General features: G+C 41.8%; 1 protein-coding gene across 3 annotated transcripts in view; it reads right to left on the bottom strand.

Moving 5' to 3' along the window:
- The window catches only part of RGL1 (ral guanine nucleotide dissociation stimulator like 1), a 110123-nt gene that overhangs the window by 58560 nt on the left and 34492 nt on the right, over nt 1–17071 (bottom strand). For 2 of the 3 annotated variants that reach the window (XM_087726979.1, XM_087726981.1), the window contains exons 3-4: nt 16702–16910; nt 2933–3010 (exon numbers count right to left, since the gene is read on the bottom strand). In XM_087726979.1, coding sequence (XP_087583105.1) covers nt 2933–3010; nt 16702–16910 — 287 coding nt within the window. The remainder of the gene's footprint in view (nt 1–2932; nt 3011–16701; nt 16911–17071) is intronic. The other variant, XM_087726980.1, reaches the window with a different exon arrangement.

Raw genomic sequence — 17071 nt, 5'->3', positions numbered from 1 at the left:
GAGGGCAATTGTAGAAGACAAAGAGGGGGGGAATTCAATATCCACTGTCATCTCAGAGAAGCAAAATAGGTACCTACAATAATCCAGTTCAATTTTATAGCTGGGTTTTAAAAGTTACACAAGGATGAAGAGGCTTGCCCAATACCAGAGGGAAATCAATGGCATAGGCTGGAGCCACGCCAAGCCAGTTTATCTCTCCACCATATTATGCCAAAGTCCCCTTGGCATATCTGAGATAGCTTAAATTATCTTGTGAGCTGCAAATGCGTACTTCACGACAAAAGGGCAGAGGGAGAGAATAATGCAGGGACTATTTTCTGCCAGGCATTGAAAAATCAGAAAGTCTAACCCAAAAAAAGACATTGTGTCAATGCCAAGTCAGAACATTTCTCAAGACCTGAAAGGTTAATAAATTAGCTCAGAGTCACGCTACAAAAGAATCAAGACTATGGGCCTTTTCAAATGCTGGATCAGGGACCTCAAGTTTCTGTTTCTTGCAAGAAGTTTTAAGTTTTATAGGCAGTACGCTGTTGTTCTGAGATCGGTGCTCGGAAACTTGGGCTGGTTAAAAAGTCTTCTCAGAAATGAAACGCAACTGAATTATTTCTCCCTCAATCATACTAAATCCATATTGAACACGCACAAGTCTTTTCCCCTTGATTTTCCTAAAGAGAGAGAATGGCTTGCTCTGGGATGAACTTTTGAAAATAACAATCTGTTTTAATCAGATGGATGAATGTGGGCTGGAGTGCTAGGAGATATACCATATGGGCCACTTATGTTACACCATTAACTTGTGAAGTGAACAAAATTGACTGAAGCATAATATGAGGGACAAGGAGCATTTATACACACTGTCTGAGGTTAGAAATTACAGTATTGAAGAGAAAGCAGAACATCAAGGCAACTTATATTTCGTGTATCTTCAGACCATCATTAGCATGTCACATCGTTCCTTTTTTTACAGATTGTTCCTTTTTTTTAAAAAAGATTTTTATTAACAAACATGTATAATACACACACACACAAAAATTAGACGTACACCACATTTACGCAATACAATAGGAACAGGAACTTCCTGTTCTTTATAATAGCAATCATCAATCGATACCGCTCACCTTATATTATTTCCCCTTCTATTGTATTTCATTTGGATTTCACCCTTCTTAACCCTCTTATTTTACTCATAACTATTATTTTTTGAGTTTTGTTATATTCCTTCATGGATTCTTGTTTCTTTCCTCCATCCACCTTATTCATTTATCCCATATCTGGTAGAATTCTGATTCTTCTTTTCCCTGGATTTATTTAGTTAGTTTGTCCATTTCAGCACAATCCATAACCTTTCTTATTATTTCATCTTCGCTCGGAATTAATTTGTTTTTCCATTTCTGGGCAAAGGCAATCCTTGCTGCCGTAATTATATGTAGTATTAAATACTGGGTTTCTTTTTTGTATTTCGCAGACATAATTCCTAATAAAAAAAACTTCAGGTTTCCATTCTATTTTAACGCCTGTTATTGCCTCCAGCCAATTTTTGATCCTTTTCCAAAAATTTTTAGCCTCCTCACAGGTCCACCATAAATGGTAATATGTTCCGTGTATGGATTCGCATTTTCAACATTTTGGGGAGGTATTTGTTAAGATTTTAGCTAACCTTGTTGGTGCCAGGTGCCATCTGTAAAACATTTTGTACTGGTTTTCCTTGTATGCAACTGATAGTGTCATTTTTAAATTTATTCCCATAATTTTTTCCCATTTGTCTAATTCAATATTATAGCCAAAGTTCTGTGCCCATTTTATCATTTGTTCTTTCGCAATTTCCTCTTCCATTTTATACTTCAGGAGGAATTTATATATTCTCCCTATCATCTTTCTATCTGAGCTTTGTTCCTATTTCAGAGAAGTAATCACTCATACATTGAAACATGCATATATGGGAGGAAGAGGAAAAGCTGTTGTTTTATGCATGATAAGCCATATCATGTATTATATTTAACAGATCAGTGAAGATGGAACCACTCTTAGTGACTCTGAAATTATGCTCAATTGTCATCTTGATGATTGCCTCTGCAGCACACCCAAGTTAAAGATTTCTTGTACATTTTAAAACTAAAAATGTTCTCTATTTCAACATGATGTCTTTTTTATAAGGCTGATAGTTAAAAAACAACTTCTAGCTTGATTTTGTCATAAATGCAATCACTGTGTTTCGGTGAAATTGAGATGACTAAAATCCTTCAAGCACAATGCTGAAATCATTCACACATTAAATCAAATGTAAAAATTTAAGATAGTTTTTAGTTAAGTAAATGTACGGAACAGAATGAAGTTATGGCTATTGTAACAGGCAAAAGTAATACCGACCCAGTCATATTTGAGTCCTTCATTTCAATGGGAGATGCTGAAGCAGGTGGCCGAGGTGGCGCAGTGGTTAAATGCAGCACTGCAGGCTACTTCAGCTGACTGCAGTTCTGCAGTTCGGCTGTTCAAATCTCACCGGCTCAGGGTTGACTCGGCCTTCCATCCTTCCGAGATGGGTAAAATGAGGACCCGGATTGTTGGGGGCAATATGCTGACTCTGTAAACCGCTTAGAGAGGGCTGAAAGCCCTATGAAAGCGGTATATAAAGTCTAACTGCTATTGCTATAAGCATGTATTTCCTAACCTACTTATCGGAATTAATTCAGTTGGATAATGCCCACAGGTATTTAATCTACTAATTCTAGTTTCTATGTTTGGCTTTATTTTGATAGTTAACTTCTCATCTTCCTAAGAGGTTGATCTTTCATAGAGTTGTGACAAAGTTCCTACATTCCTTTGTGCAATAAACTGATTTGTGTATAATTTCCAGATGAATACTGACCACATCCTTTTCTCGGTATTCAACCTTGGCTGTGATTCTTGCTGTTCAGAGAAATGCAACACTTACTTCCTGAGGACTGTTTTGGTCTCCGCATTGTTCTGGCACCCGTCTTCTTCACAGTTTGAGATCTCCAGAGTTCCATATCTAAAGGCAAAATAATTATAGGAATATTCAGGCAGTGAGTAAAGATAAAACGGGGAAAGCTATGTCTAAGGATTTAGATATTAGGAAGTGCTTTGAACTCAGTATTTAGTTTGTAGCAGAGAAGTTAACACAACGGGAATTTGTTCTTTTCTCCTTGTCCATCCAAACCATATGCTCCCTCATTACCAGGGCCGGATTTTCCTGTAGGCTAACTAGGCTTCAGCCTAGGGCCTCAAGATCAAGAGGGGCCTACATTCAAATTGTTAGCAAAATTAAAATTACACTATTCGAAAAACAGTGAACACTAAAACACTGAACCGAAAATAAGGAGAAATTCTACGCATAGGACTAATAAACAAACATAAAAATGTATTGGTTAAGATCGTTCCAGCGCCGCGGCAGTTGGGGAGCCCGCCCACGTTCCCGGCACCGGCGGTCGGGCGAGAGGCGCGGCCGCTCCCAGTAGCCGCCCCGTCGACGCGGAGCCCACCAGCGGCCAGGCAGGTGAGGGCGAGGGGGCCGAGCCGGGCAGCTGAGCGCAGCAGGGGAGGCGGCTGGCCTCGCTGCCTTTGCCGCAGAGCAGAGCCGCCCTCCGTCGGGAGGCCAGCTATATATAATGATATATATTGATATATATCACAGTAATGATGTATTTTATTGTCTCTCATGTAATTTACAAACTTAAAAATGGGAGGTGAAAGGGCCTCATAAGTGGAATAGCCTAGGGCCTCTTTTCATCTAAATCTGGCCCTGCTCATTACTTCCCTGGATTTAAGAAATAGGAGAAACAGCATTCAATTGATATACAGCTCTTAAGGATACAAAGCTCCTGTCTTCCTTGATCTGACAATTTCCAGATGTATTGGATTCCAATCCCATTACCCACACTTAGCAGGGAAATGTGGCAAACTCTTATCTGTCAATCCTACAAACCTCTTCTTCCTTTCGACTTTTCTTCCAGTAGTGAACATCTAATCCTTATGTCAGTCTTCCTCTACCCGGTACCCTCCAAATGTTTTAAAAACAACTCTATTGGAATACGCAGTGAGCACAGCTATTAACTATCTATTAGTTAATCTTTTTTTTTAGCTTCTTAAGCCAGCCTTCTTCTGTTTAATAAAGAAGGTTTCGAGTTTCGAGTTTAATAACATTTATATGCCACCCGATCCCGTAGGACTCCGGGCGGCTTACAATACAAAAATAATAATAAAAAAAAGAAAATAAAGTAAGATACAGGGAAGCAAAATAGATATAAAATGCAATACATCATGCATTCCATTCTGAATGGGGCTGGACCGTATTTCGGGGTCAACAGCCCCAGGCCTGCCGGAACAGCCAGGTTTTAATGGCTTTCCAGAAGGCCGAGAGAGTGGGAAGGGTCCGGATCTCTGTGGGTAGATCATTCCACAGGGCCGGGGCAGCAACAGAGAAAGACCTCCCCCGAGTAGTCACCATCCGGTATTGTCCGGTCGACGGTACCCAGAGGAGGCCCAGCCTGCGGGATCTTATGGGTCGTTGGGAGGTATGCGGCAGGAGGCGGTCCCGCAGATATCCAGGTCCCAAGCCATGTAGGGCTTTAAAGGTAACAACCAGCACCTTGAAGCGCGTTCGGAGACCGATGGGAAGCCAGTGCAGCTCGCGGAGGATAGGTGTAACATGGGTGTACCTAGGTACACCTGATATCACTCGCGCAGCCGCATTCTGGACCAATTGTAGTCTCCGAACACTCTTCAGGGGCAGCCCCAAGTAGAGCGCATTGCAGTAATCAAGGTTGGCCTGAGAAGCTAAAGGAGATTTTGCCACAGTTCCTTTTCTCAGTGTGCATCCAAAATATAATTTGTCTTCAAGCCTTGTTTAACTTGCCCAATGCCCGAATCAGCTTAACTCTCCCGTCTCCCTCCCCTTAGCATAAACAAACAAACACTTGAGTTTGTAAGCCTTCTTCTTGTAATGCCTTTTTTTATTAAGCTCTTAGATATTTCCCATTTTTTTTCTCTAAGATTTCCTTCTTATAATCCTGGTTCCCAGTCCAGAAGTTCATTCCAGGAAAAGCCTTTTTTCTCTTTATCCTTGACCTTAATTTTTCCCATTACCACATCTCTATCCTCACCCAAACTCATATACTTTTCTTCAATGCTTGTGTGAGTTTTTAATTGTAAGAACAGATTGAGAACATTGAAACAAATTTACTTCCAGAGCAACTGAAATATTAGATAATAGATAAAATTCTCTCCTGATATAAGCCAGAAAAGAAAATGTTAGTAGAGTTCAAATGTTAGGATTTGAACAATAATGAACCTATCTTATGTCCCATTTATATACTCATTATTTTTCTTATGATCAAATATAAGAAAATAAAGCGAATGGCAAAAATAGATTCTTGGGGAGGGTGGGAGGGAATCATACATCCATACAGCATTTATTTATACAGCTAAACCTTCTTTATTCCAAAGGATACAGGCATGTATCAGGTTTAAAGCAAAATAAAATCCAATAGAAATATGTACAAAGTAAAATCCTGATTCAGAATGAACTTTTAAAAGCCAAGTGATTCAATAGCAATAGCAATAGCAGTTAGACTTATATACTGCTTCATAGGGCTTTCAGCCCTCTCTAAGAGGTTTACAGAGTCAGCATATTGCCCCCAACAGTCTGGGTCCTCATTTCACCCACCTCGGAAGGATGGAATAGCAATAACAATAGCAATAGCAGTTAGACTTATATTCCGCTTCATAAGGCTTTCAGCCCTCTCTAAGCGGTTTACAGAGTCAGCATATCGCCCCCCACAGTCTGGGTCCTCATTTCACCCACCTCGGAAGGATGGAAGGCTGAGTCAACCTTCAGCCGGTGAGATTTGAACCGCCGAACTGCAGTTAGCAGTCAGCTGAAGTGGCCTGCAGTACTGCACTCTAACCACTGCGCCACCTCAGCTCTTACCATTCACCATGGTAAGAACAAAGGTTGAAAACTTAATAAACCCATTCTCACATATAATGTATTTGAAATTACATGGTTGAGGAGTGTTAAACTTGCTGTCTGTTTCCACCAATGCTGAATTTGAACAAAGTACCAATAATGTTAATATTTTTCACAGTAAACGGTATTTTATTGTCCTTGCACTATTTATCCATGTGCAGTGTCCCTGTTACATTTGATTTTAGCATATCCTCTCCAGACGATGCGATCTACATTTTGCTTGTAGTACAAAGAAGACTTAAAAAAACAGAAAATGATATCCTTTGCTTTTACCACTAAGACATGGTGGGAATATCATGTTTCACCACTTCTGTACATGGCACAGAGAATGCAAAATGCAGCCAGAATTGTACTGCTTTCAAAACTGAACAATGAAAATATACAGAACATTGATTTTATGAAGGATTGCTTCAGATACTGGGATCTGACCAGCGGTTGGTTCCGGATCCTGGTGCAACCGATACAACGGGAACCGGCGTCCAACACGCAGAACTCGCATGTGTCCTTACCTCCTGCAATGCTCCGTGATGCTCCAGCTGCTTGGCGGAGCATCATGTAGGCGCCGTGTGCTCCATGCGCATGCATGGAAGCACCAAAGAGCTCAAATACAGGTAAGGACAGCAGGCAGGCGGGTGGGCCCTCCGGAGCACTGTACCGGAATGGCCCCTGGTGCTCCTGGCAGGCACCGGTACATTCGTACCGGGGCGTACCGCCCGCAACCCACCACTGGATCTGACTGTAGATTCCTGTTAGATAGTCTTTGCCAAGGATATGCTCCCGTGATGGCGAACCTGTGGCACGTGGAGTGATTTGTCAGGGCACTTGAGGTGTTGTCCTGTCAGCTGGCCAGCATGCATGCATGCGCTGGCCCACTGACTTTGGCCTTCAGCCTTCTTTTGAGGCCATTTTTCGGCTCCTCCAGAGCATGAAAACCAGCCCTACGGGCAACTGGAAGTTCAGGAATGTACTTCCGGTTCACACGTATGGCCGGTTTTAGCCCTCCAGAGTGTTCAGGAGAAGCCTCCTGAAGGCCCCCCGAAGGTTCAGGAAGACAAAAAACGGCCCTATGAGCAAACTGTAAGTCCATTCCCAAACTTCCCATTTGCCCATAGGGCTGGGTTTTCACACTCTGGAGGCTTCAGGGAAGCTCATGAAGCCTCCAGAGGGCCTCTGTGAGGCTAGGTAGAGCAAAAAAAGCACCCTAAAAACAGGGGGAGTGCTGGCTGTGTGCGCATGGATGCTGGGGCCGTGCGCATAGCATTATGGCTATGGCACGCCAGCACACGACCCCCCTGCGTTCCCCCCGCTTTTGGCACGCGAGCCAAAAAAGGTTCACCATCACTGATATCAGAGGTGGGTTCCTACCAGTTCGCATCTATTCGGTAGAACCGGTTCGTCAAATCTACCGAACCGGTTAGAAGAGGTTCCACCAGTGGACCCGGAAAGCAGGCCACACCTACAGAAGAGGTTCCAAAATTTGTTTGAAACCCACCACTGGTCCTTGGATATGATTATTCTACACTATCATGCTCCTATTTATAAAACCCAGGGCCTCTGTGAAAGGTAAGGATGACTACTGCGTTTGTGGTGCAATCAGAACATTGCGTGTGTTGAAGTTGTTTTAACGCAAACCAAAGATGCCTTTTAAAAAACAAGTTTACATCCTATTCTTATGCATGCCAGTGCTGTGTCTGAGGTAATTTAAGGTGGTTCTGACAGGTGTCGTCGGCATCTTCATATCCGGTCACATGGGCGGCAAGACACTCCTATCCGGTCACATGGGCGGCAAGCCACTCCCACAAAGGAGGCCACACCCATAGAGTAGGTTCGAACAATTTTTGAAACCCACCACTGACTGATATACTCAATAAAATACCAAGTCTGCTACATTGTGGGTGAATACTTAATAAAAGGCTTGTGGTGAAAAAGATGCATCTAAATTACTTCAGGATAAAGTGAAAAGAGGTAGTACTTGAGAAGTAGTGCAATTTTGGATGCATATCCACCAGTGTCCATTTCAACATTTAAATTTTGTCAATTTTCACAGGCATAAATCAGCTTTACACAGCATTTAATGGCTGGCTTCTCTAGAATTGCCACCTCTTAATGGAGCAATTTTGTTTACAGGCATACTTAAGTTTCAAATCTTTATAAATGTGCAGATGGCTGATGATCCTTTCGGAAATACCTTTTAGAAAAACGGAGAGCTTAGTCTGAGGCGCTGGGAAGAAAGGACTGCAAACTGGATTAGTATTTCAATCTCTATCAATGTCAGTGTAAATAAGTCTGTGTTTTTGAGAACACTCAAGGCTATGGTATGTAGCAGTATATCACAGAAGTGAGTACGCCCCCTCACATTTTGCAAATATTTAAGTATATCTTTTGATGTGATAACACTGGAGAAATGACACTCGGCTACGATGTAAAGTAGTGAGTATACAGCCTGTATAACAGTGTAAATATGCTGTCCCACAAATTAACGCAACATACAGCCATTCATGCCGAAACTGCTAGCAAGATATATTTAAATATTTACAAAATGTGAGGGGGGTATATACTCACTTCTGTGATATACGTGTAGCAGAGGTGAGTTCCTACCAGTTCGCACCAGTTCGGTAGAACCGGTTCGTCAAATCTACATCTCAAAAATCTCAGATACAACTCAGTACTAATTCATAGAAGAATTACCCTTTTATCAGCTCTACACTTGATGATCTACGACACAGATAGATTAATATTATCATACAATGTCAGTTTGTGGATGATATTCAACTGTACATCTCCAACATGGGCTGAATAGAGGATGCAAACAAGCATTTCTGTGGAGTCATGGAGACTATCAAGATGTGGATGGGAAGAAACATGCAGAGTTTCAAACCTAGAAAGTTGGAATCAGAGGTGGGTTCCTACCAGTTCGCACCTCTTCGGTAGAAACCGGTTCGTCAAATCTACCGAACCGGTTAGAAGAGGTTCCACCAGTGGACCCGGAAAGCAGGCCACACCTACAGAAGAGGTTCCAAAAAAATTTGGACAGACACACACACACACACAGACTCACACAGAGAGAGAAAGAGAAAGAGAAAGAAAGGAAGAAAGAAATAAAAAAAGAAAAAAGAAAGAAAAAGTGAGAGAGAGATGAAAGAAAAAAGGAAAAAGGGGCAGAGACAAAACAAAGGAGAGAGAGAGAGAGAGAGAGAGAGAGAGAGAACACATGGCTACAAGCCACTCCCACCAGGTCACATGGCCGGCAAGCCACTCCCACAAAGGAGGCCACACCCACAGAGTAGGTTTGTAAAAAATTTTGAAACCCACCACTGACATGTAGGATGAGTGGCCACATAACTCTTTTAAATAATAAAAAAACTCTGTAGAACAATCCAAAACATTAATATTAATATGTACACGTGAACACTGTAGATTCATATTTTCCTCTAATGCCTATTACATCCAATAAACCTGATTTTTGAAAGATTTTTTAAGAGCAGTTTCAGTTTTATATGTAGAGGGAAAATAGCAGGCCTGTATCAGGACATTTTCGCTAGGAAGGGATCATCAATATGTAGGCCAATATAAAAAACCCATTATAGGTAAGTGTGATATGTTTAACAAAACACACAAACACACACATTTATATACTCTGAAATAAACCCCTTAAGGCTTGAACGAGATGCAGCAAAATTCATTTACAGATTAATGAACGTAAGACTGTAACCTTCTATTTGTTAAAAATTTAATGAGATTATAAATGCCAGATGCCTAAATGCCACTCAAAATCCTATTGTGACTACTCACAAGTGATGCTTATCCACCTAAAAGTTGTTTTGCACTCCAGAAATGTAAAAATATAAACTTCATAAGTGCTGCAATAATGCTTAATTCAGCCATGTAATAAGGAACGAAGAAACTTCAGAAAAAATGGGAAGGATGAAATAACCTTATTCTGTTTTCTTCCTATGGTAGAAGTGAACCAGTTCAGTTTAGTAGTTAAGGAATCAGACTAAAATCTTAAGAGAGTAGTTTCAGACTACAAGGTCTGGCTGAGTTCTCGTTCTTTCTCACCCCAGCTTATCTCACAGAGTTGCTGTTGCGGGGAAAATAGGAGGAGGGAAAATTAGAGAAATCTACCATCTTAAATTTATAGTATTGAAGGTGGCACCTAAGCAGCAATGCCATCTAATTCTTATGGTTTCACAAGCAAGATCTCACATCTAGCTGTTTGTGGAAAAAGCAACCCCAGAAGCAATTAAGACTCAGACAACACTATCAATCAATCAATCAATCAATCAATCAATCAGAATAGAGCTGGAAGGGACCTTGGAGCAGTGACGTGCGGTGAGGTTTATGACTGGCGAGGCAGCAATTTTTTTAGACTTGTGGACTTCAACTCCCAGAATTCCACAGCCAGGCATGCTCAGTTCCGATTTAAAGCGACAGCATTTGTTTTTCTCCTTTGCTAAATAAGTTTCCTTCTTTCTTTTTCTTCTCCCGTCCCCTCCTTCCTCCCTTTCTATCTTTGGTTTGCGTTAAAACAACTTCAACACACGCAATGTTTTGATTGCACCACAAACGCAGTAGTCATCCTTACCTTTCACAGAGGCACTGAGTTTTATAAATAGGAGCATGATAGTGTAGAATAATCATATCCAAGGACCAGTGGTGGGTTTCAAAAACTTTTGGAACCTCTTCTGTAGGTGTGGCCTGCTTTCCGGGTCCACTGGTGGAACCTCTTCTAACCGATTTGGTAGATTTGACCGAATAGGTGCAAACTGGTAGGAACCCACCTCTGATGGATATACATCACCCAAAACAAGTGAACACAAATTGAATTAAATAAAGCTAGAATAAGAAATATACTGAGAACAGATTCTAACAATGGATAACTGAAAATTTTCCCTTTCCTTTCCTTTCTCCTTTCCTTTCCTCATCTCAAATTCATGATTTGACAGTAAATGTTTTAAAACATAAAAAAACATGGGGGACGGGGGGGGGGGACAGCAGAAAAACAACACACATAAAAACAGCAACTGGAGTAAAAACAGACTTATAACAAATAAGCAAATTTTGACCGAAAAGACCATCCCCTTCCTCTTTTCCCAACTGCAGCCATCCCCATCCAATTCGATTTCAATGTTTACCTGATTTCCATATATTTTATTTCTCCAAGTACTGGATAGCCTGCCTATAAATCTCTTTATTTGCTGTGGCTTATTTTAAATATTACATATCTCTGGATCCTTTTATTGCCCATCTTTTCTCTCTCCCCCCCACACACACTTTTTTCCCCCTTGCTTTGTAGTGGTTCTTTTTTTCCAGCAGGAAATAAAACTTCCAGATATTGTCTGGTTGTAGTTATTTTATATTTGCTGCCTTTATTATGCTTCTTTCTCTCTCTCTCTAAATCCCTGCGGGTTTTTTTTTCTTTGTGCTCGGATCTTCATGTTCCTTACTGCTGAAATCCCCTGCTTCCTGAGATCAAAACCTCATCAAATTCTGGTGTTTAAATTCCACCAGAAGAAATGTTTGTTCTCCCTGGTTGCTACCCGTTAGGAGAATTTTCTATTATTATTTTTTGCATCTTTCACCTTTTTAAAAAAAACAAAAGTAAGCTTTTTTTTAAAATTGTAAAAAGAATACTGTGAAAAATAAGGCAAAGTACACTATTTGAAGATAGCGTAGAAATAATGTACTCAGTTATTACTACTACTATATTTCTAGAAATAATCTTAGATCTATATCACTTTGGCAGTTGTTGAAATCTTAAGTCAAGTCATATCAATACAATTCAACTTTATTAGTCACAGAAATCTCATTTATCTTGATTTCGTTTCAGTTGCTTTGTCAAACATAAGCACGCATGATTAAAGTGACCAGATTTTAAGATGCGCAAAGCGGGACACCATTGACGGGGGGGGGGGGGTTCGGAGCACCTGAGCTGTAAAAAAAAAAAAAGAGGGCTGTAAAACCGTGAAGCGTTACCCCTGCTGCCGCCTCCTCCTCCTCCTCCGTCCTTTTGAGGAGCATGGGGCCTTTTTTTTTCCTGCTCCCGCCCCCTCCGCCACCTTCCTATTGGCTCCTGCAGCCTCGTGGCTCCTCAAAAGCACGGCGGAGGTGGCGGAGACGGCAGGGGTAACGCTTCATGGTGCTTTTACAGCCCTCTCTGAACAATTTACAGGATGGAAAGGGGAGGGAGGCGAAGGAAGGAAGAAAGGAAGGAGAAAAGGAGGGAAGGAGGAAGGGAGGGAGAAAGGGAAGAGAAGGAAGGAAGAAAGGAAGGAAAGGAGGGAGGGAAGGAAAGAGGGAAGGGAGGCGAAAGGGGGGAAGGGAAGAGAAGGGAGGGAGGGAGGAAGAACCCGGCTTTCCCGAGAACGGGCCGGGGAGGGCGAACCATGAAGTTTAGATGGGACTTCGCTGGCGGTTGCAAAGCAGCCTTCCCCCGATTGCCTTCCCCCAACGCCCCCCAACCCTTTCAAAAGTCACCCCCATCGCCAGCCTCTCCCAACCGGATCCCCACCTGCCTCCCCTCAGCTTACCCAGACCAGGTTGCTGACGGCGGCTTGCACAGCATGGCTGCAGGGAGAGCGGTGCCAGAGAAAAGCGGGCAAAAAAAAAAACTTCCGACGGCTGAGCCGCTTGGCCCGGGATTGAGCCTCCTCCTCGCCTTGCTGCCACCGCCAGAACCCACCCCCTGCCCGAGGCCGCCAGACGGCTGTCGCAAAAACATCGGGTGTCGGCGCACGCATGCGCAGGAAGGGAGGGAGCCTCGCCCCTCGTCGGGCGCTGCGAGTGAGCCGAGCGGAGGGAGGGAAACCACTGCCCTCTAAAGGCCACATCGGGAATGATATTTCAGAGAAATAAAAACTTTTTTTTTAACGGCGTCCTTTTTAAAATTGATGATTCAGCGTCTTTTCTTTCTTTTGGAAAATCGGGACTTTTTGAACACGTCGCGGGACACAGGACAAATTTTGAAAAATCAGGACTCTGCCGCCAAAAGCGGGATGTCTGGTCACTTTACGCATTATTTCAGTGCAACTTTAAGGAAAATATCCCATCCACCCACAACCACTAAAATAAGAAAAGGTCTACATTTAACATTTTTAAATTCTTATTTCTCATATAGAATGTTCCAGTAGGGAAGGCAAGGATGCAAAAAAATTAAAGCCTTTTCTGTTTGTTTTTTAGGTTATTTTTTAAAAGCATTTTCATATGTATCCTACTTCAAAATGATAAGATTAATTAGAGCCGAGGTGGCGCAGTGGTTAAATGCAGCACTGCAGGCTACTTCAGCTGACTGCAGTTCTGCAGTTCGGCGGTTCAAATCTCACCGGCTCAGGGTTGACTCAGCCTTCCATCCTTCCGAGGTGGGTGAAATGAGGACCCGGATTGTTGTTGGGGGCAATATGCTGACTCTGTAAACCGCTTAGAGAGGGCTGAAAGCCCTATGAAGCGGTATATAAGTCTAACTGCTATAGAAATTGGGGGGGGGGCAAAAAAAGGAGGGCTCCTGTGCATTTCCCATGCTGATTTCATCATATAAGCATTGCAACTGTAGCATCCAAACTGTATTTCAAAATTTAATGGAGGGAACAGAAGCTCGCTTCATAAATCTGTATTTTTTTCAGCCAAATTCCCTCCTCCCCCCCCAAAGTGACCCTTGAAGTTGATTATTACTTTGGGGGGGATGGGGCAGGGGAAAATAGATAATTAAATACCGTATATCAACATCACAAAAAAACAAAATAGAGCAAGAACTAAAACTCAGAAAGCTTTTGAGGAGCAACTTATAAATGGCAGAGCAGAGAAATCCCTCTCCAAAATTATGCGTTTGTTGCAGTCAAGGCCAAACTAAGTTAGCATGGGCTATCTTATCCACAACACTGAGCCAGAGATTGCTGCACGATTCTATCCACATAACAACAACAATAATAATAATTAGTAATTATCCAACAGACGAAACAAGAGTACAGAAAAGATGTGATAAAATCAAGAATGGAGAGTTGGCAGAACAAAGCACTGCATGGCCAATTTCTGGAAAAATAAAAGATAAAGTGGACAGTGAACAAACTTGGTTATGGTTAACAACAGGTACATTAAAGAAAGAAACAGAGTCACTAATCCTGGCTGCGCAAGAACAAGCTATCCGCACAAATGCCATTAAGGCCAAAATCGAAAAATCCTCTGGCGATGCCAAATGCAGACTTTGCAAAGAAGCTGATGAAACTGTTGACCACATACTCAGCTGCTGTAAAAAAATCACGCAGACTGATTATAAATTGCGGCACAATTCAGTAGCACAAATGATCCATTGGAATTTGTGCAAAAATTATAATATTAAAACAGCAACAAACAGGTGGGAACATCAGCCTGAAAAAGTCACCGAAAATCAGATGGTCAAGATCTTGTGGGATTTTCGCATACAAACGGACAAAATACTGGCACATAATACACCAGACATCACACTGGTTGAGAAAACAAGGTCACAATCATAGACATCGCAATACCAGGTGATAGCAGGGTCGACGAGAAGGAACATGAAAAAATCACGAAATACCAGGACTTAAAAATTGAAATTCAACGACTATGGCACAAACCAGCAGTGGTAATTCCAGTGGTAACTGGCACACTGGGTGCTATTCCAAAAGCACTGGAATTGCATTTAAAACAGTTAAAAATTGACAAAATCACCATCCGTCAAATGCAAAAAGCCGCACTGCTTGGATCCGCACGCATATTACGAAAACACGTTACGACGTCCTAGGCCCCTGGGTGGGGCCCGACTAGTAACCAATGCCAAATCCGGCGAAACAACTGGCCGCTGTGATACAATTGTATAATAATAACAACGACAACAACAATCTCTATCACTTTTTCTGGTATTTCATGTCTTCGCTATTTTATAAATGCAGGTAATCCTTATTTAGCGACGTTACCATGGGGATTAAAAAAATAACTTTATAACCAATCCTTCTATTTACAACCTTTGCAGGTTTGTCAAGCAAAGGAAATAATATCATAAACACAGTTGAGATTTCACTTAGTGACCACTTCACTTAACAACTGAGTTGCTGGTTCCAAGTGTGGTTATTAAACCAGGACTACCTGTAGTAGTACTATTTGTAAGCTACCTGTGTAGCTTCCCTAACTAAAGAATAAGAATAAGCTCCCCTCTGAAGGGAGTGAACATACTACTATATGGAGCCGAAGTGGCGCAGTGGTTAGGGTGCAGTACTGCAGGCCACTTCAGCTGACTGTTATCTGCAGTTCAGCGGTTCTAATCTCACCGGCTCAAGGTTGACTCAGCCTTCCATCCTTCCGAGGTGGGTGAAATGAGGACCCAGACTGTGGGGGCGATATGCTGACTCTGTAAACCGCTTAGAGAGGGCTGAAAGCCCTATGAAGCGGTATATAAGTCTAACTGCTATTGCTATATATAGCTTTGTGTTTTATGGAAAGTGCTGGATTGAAACTCTGCAAACTGATGTTCTTTGTTAAACTGCAAAGCAAGAACAACAACGCACAGCTGCAGAACAAGCCGCCTTCTGCCACCCCTGATCCTGTGCCTCAGTCCATCAGCCTGAGTAAGGCAAATTTGCCCACAGGAAGTTCAAGCCTTATCAGGACAGCATAGAGACCGTTCCTGTTGCACTGCAATGCCCTTTCAGGAAAACAGAAAGTTTCCAAAGAGGAGCCATCCTTAGCGGGGAACTCTGATAATAGCCGTGGGCTTGCCGATACTTGTTTTGCTTTTAAAGTAACTTTCAGTTCTTGTTTTACAATACAAACCATGGGAAATCACATGAGTTATGAAGAAAAACAAATGCAAAGCAGGCGATAGGAAGACGTTACTTTAGTTACCTCGGCCAGCAAAAGTTATCTCCTTGCAAGGACAAAGTGAATATTGCAAGACAATAGAGTTTTTCTTTTCTTCCATTGTTTAGAAGACACTGATTTTCAAAACAATCCTGGTAGGAAGTAAAACAGGAGACAGAAGTTCTACCCTAAATGTAGCATGATTTCAGCTTCATATTAACTTTAAGAAAATGATAAGTATGCTGAAATCAGCATACTTATCATTTTCTTAAAGTTAATATGAAGCTGAAATCATTATGAGAATGAAAAGTTCTTCCTCTCTCTCTCTCATACACACACACACCCACTCACCCACTCTTCCATTGGGAAATTCCTTGGGAAAAGACAAAGAATAAAATGTGCTGGTGTCCAGTGATTTCATTTTTTTAGTGTTAAGTGTGAAAAAAACTTAATTTATCACACTGATGGCTTTGCTGGACTTAGCTTTTAAGAACTCATCGCATCTTCTAATTGAAATCAGACAACAATACTTTAGCAATCAATGGTACATTCCAGCCTTTCCTAGCGTAATGCCTTCCAGGTGTGCCGGGATGACACATCCCCGGGAATTAAGGACTCCTTCCAGGGTTGATTTCTGTGTAGATTTGCCTAATGGATGGAGCTATCAGCATCCTCACATGGATGCCAATTGGCGAATGTTATTTGTTCCAAACGACAACATTCACCAATTTGCATCAGATAAAAGATATATATAGGCCCATGCTTCGACAGATGAGCACACTTCAAAGTGCACTGACAAGGTCTCCTTGAATGGTGATGAAACATTTGCAAACCAAATGGCCAAACTCGGAACTGAAACCAACAGCCCTAATTTATAAAATACATATCCTTTCTATAGAACTTCTTACCTATCAAGGAGCAATTCCAGTACTTCCTTTGTAGATGCAAATCCTCGATACGTTGATAGAAATATGCTGATGTAGGTGAAGTCATTGTCCCCAAATGCTGTCAATAGATTCTCCACAAGCTTCTCCAGAGTACCTGCCTTTATTGTCCTGATCTTACAGGTTTCATATTGGCTGACAGTGTGGCCTGGAGGAAGTTGGTCGCCTTCAACCTGTGTTAATAGACAAATTAAGAGGGGAAAGGGGGGGGATTAATACACTCTTATTGGTAGAAATAACACTGCCACACAATATCTTTTCAGGGGTGATGAAATGGTCTGAAGATTTACAACTACACAAAATAGAACTGGTGTTTGAAAACACCTGGAGAATA

Source organism: Thamnophis sirtalis, unplaced genomic scaffold (genome assembly GCF_051295495.1).
Source record: "Thamnophis sirtalis isolate CommonGarterSnake01/CBP01778 unplaced genomic scaffold, rThaSir2_p1.2 scaffold_12, whole genome shotgun sequence".
In the NCBI taxonomy this organism is placed as follows: domain Eukaryota; kingdom Metazoa; phylum Chordata; class Lepidosauria; order Squamata; family Natricidae; genus Thamnophis; species Thamnophis sirtalis.
This window is presented reverse-complemented; position numbering and strand designations above follow the sequence as displayed.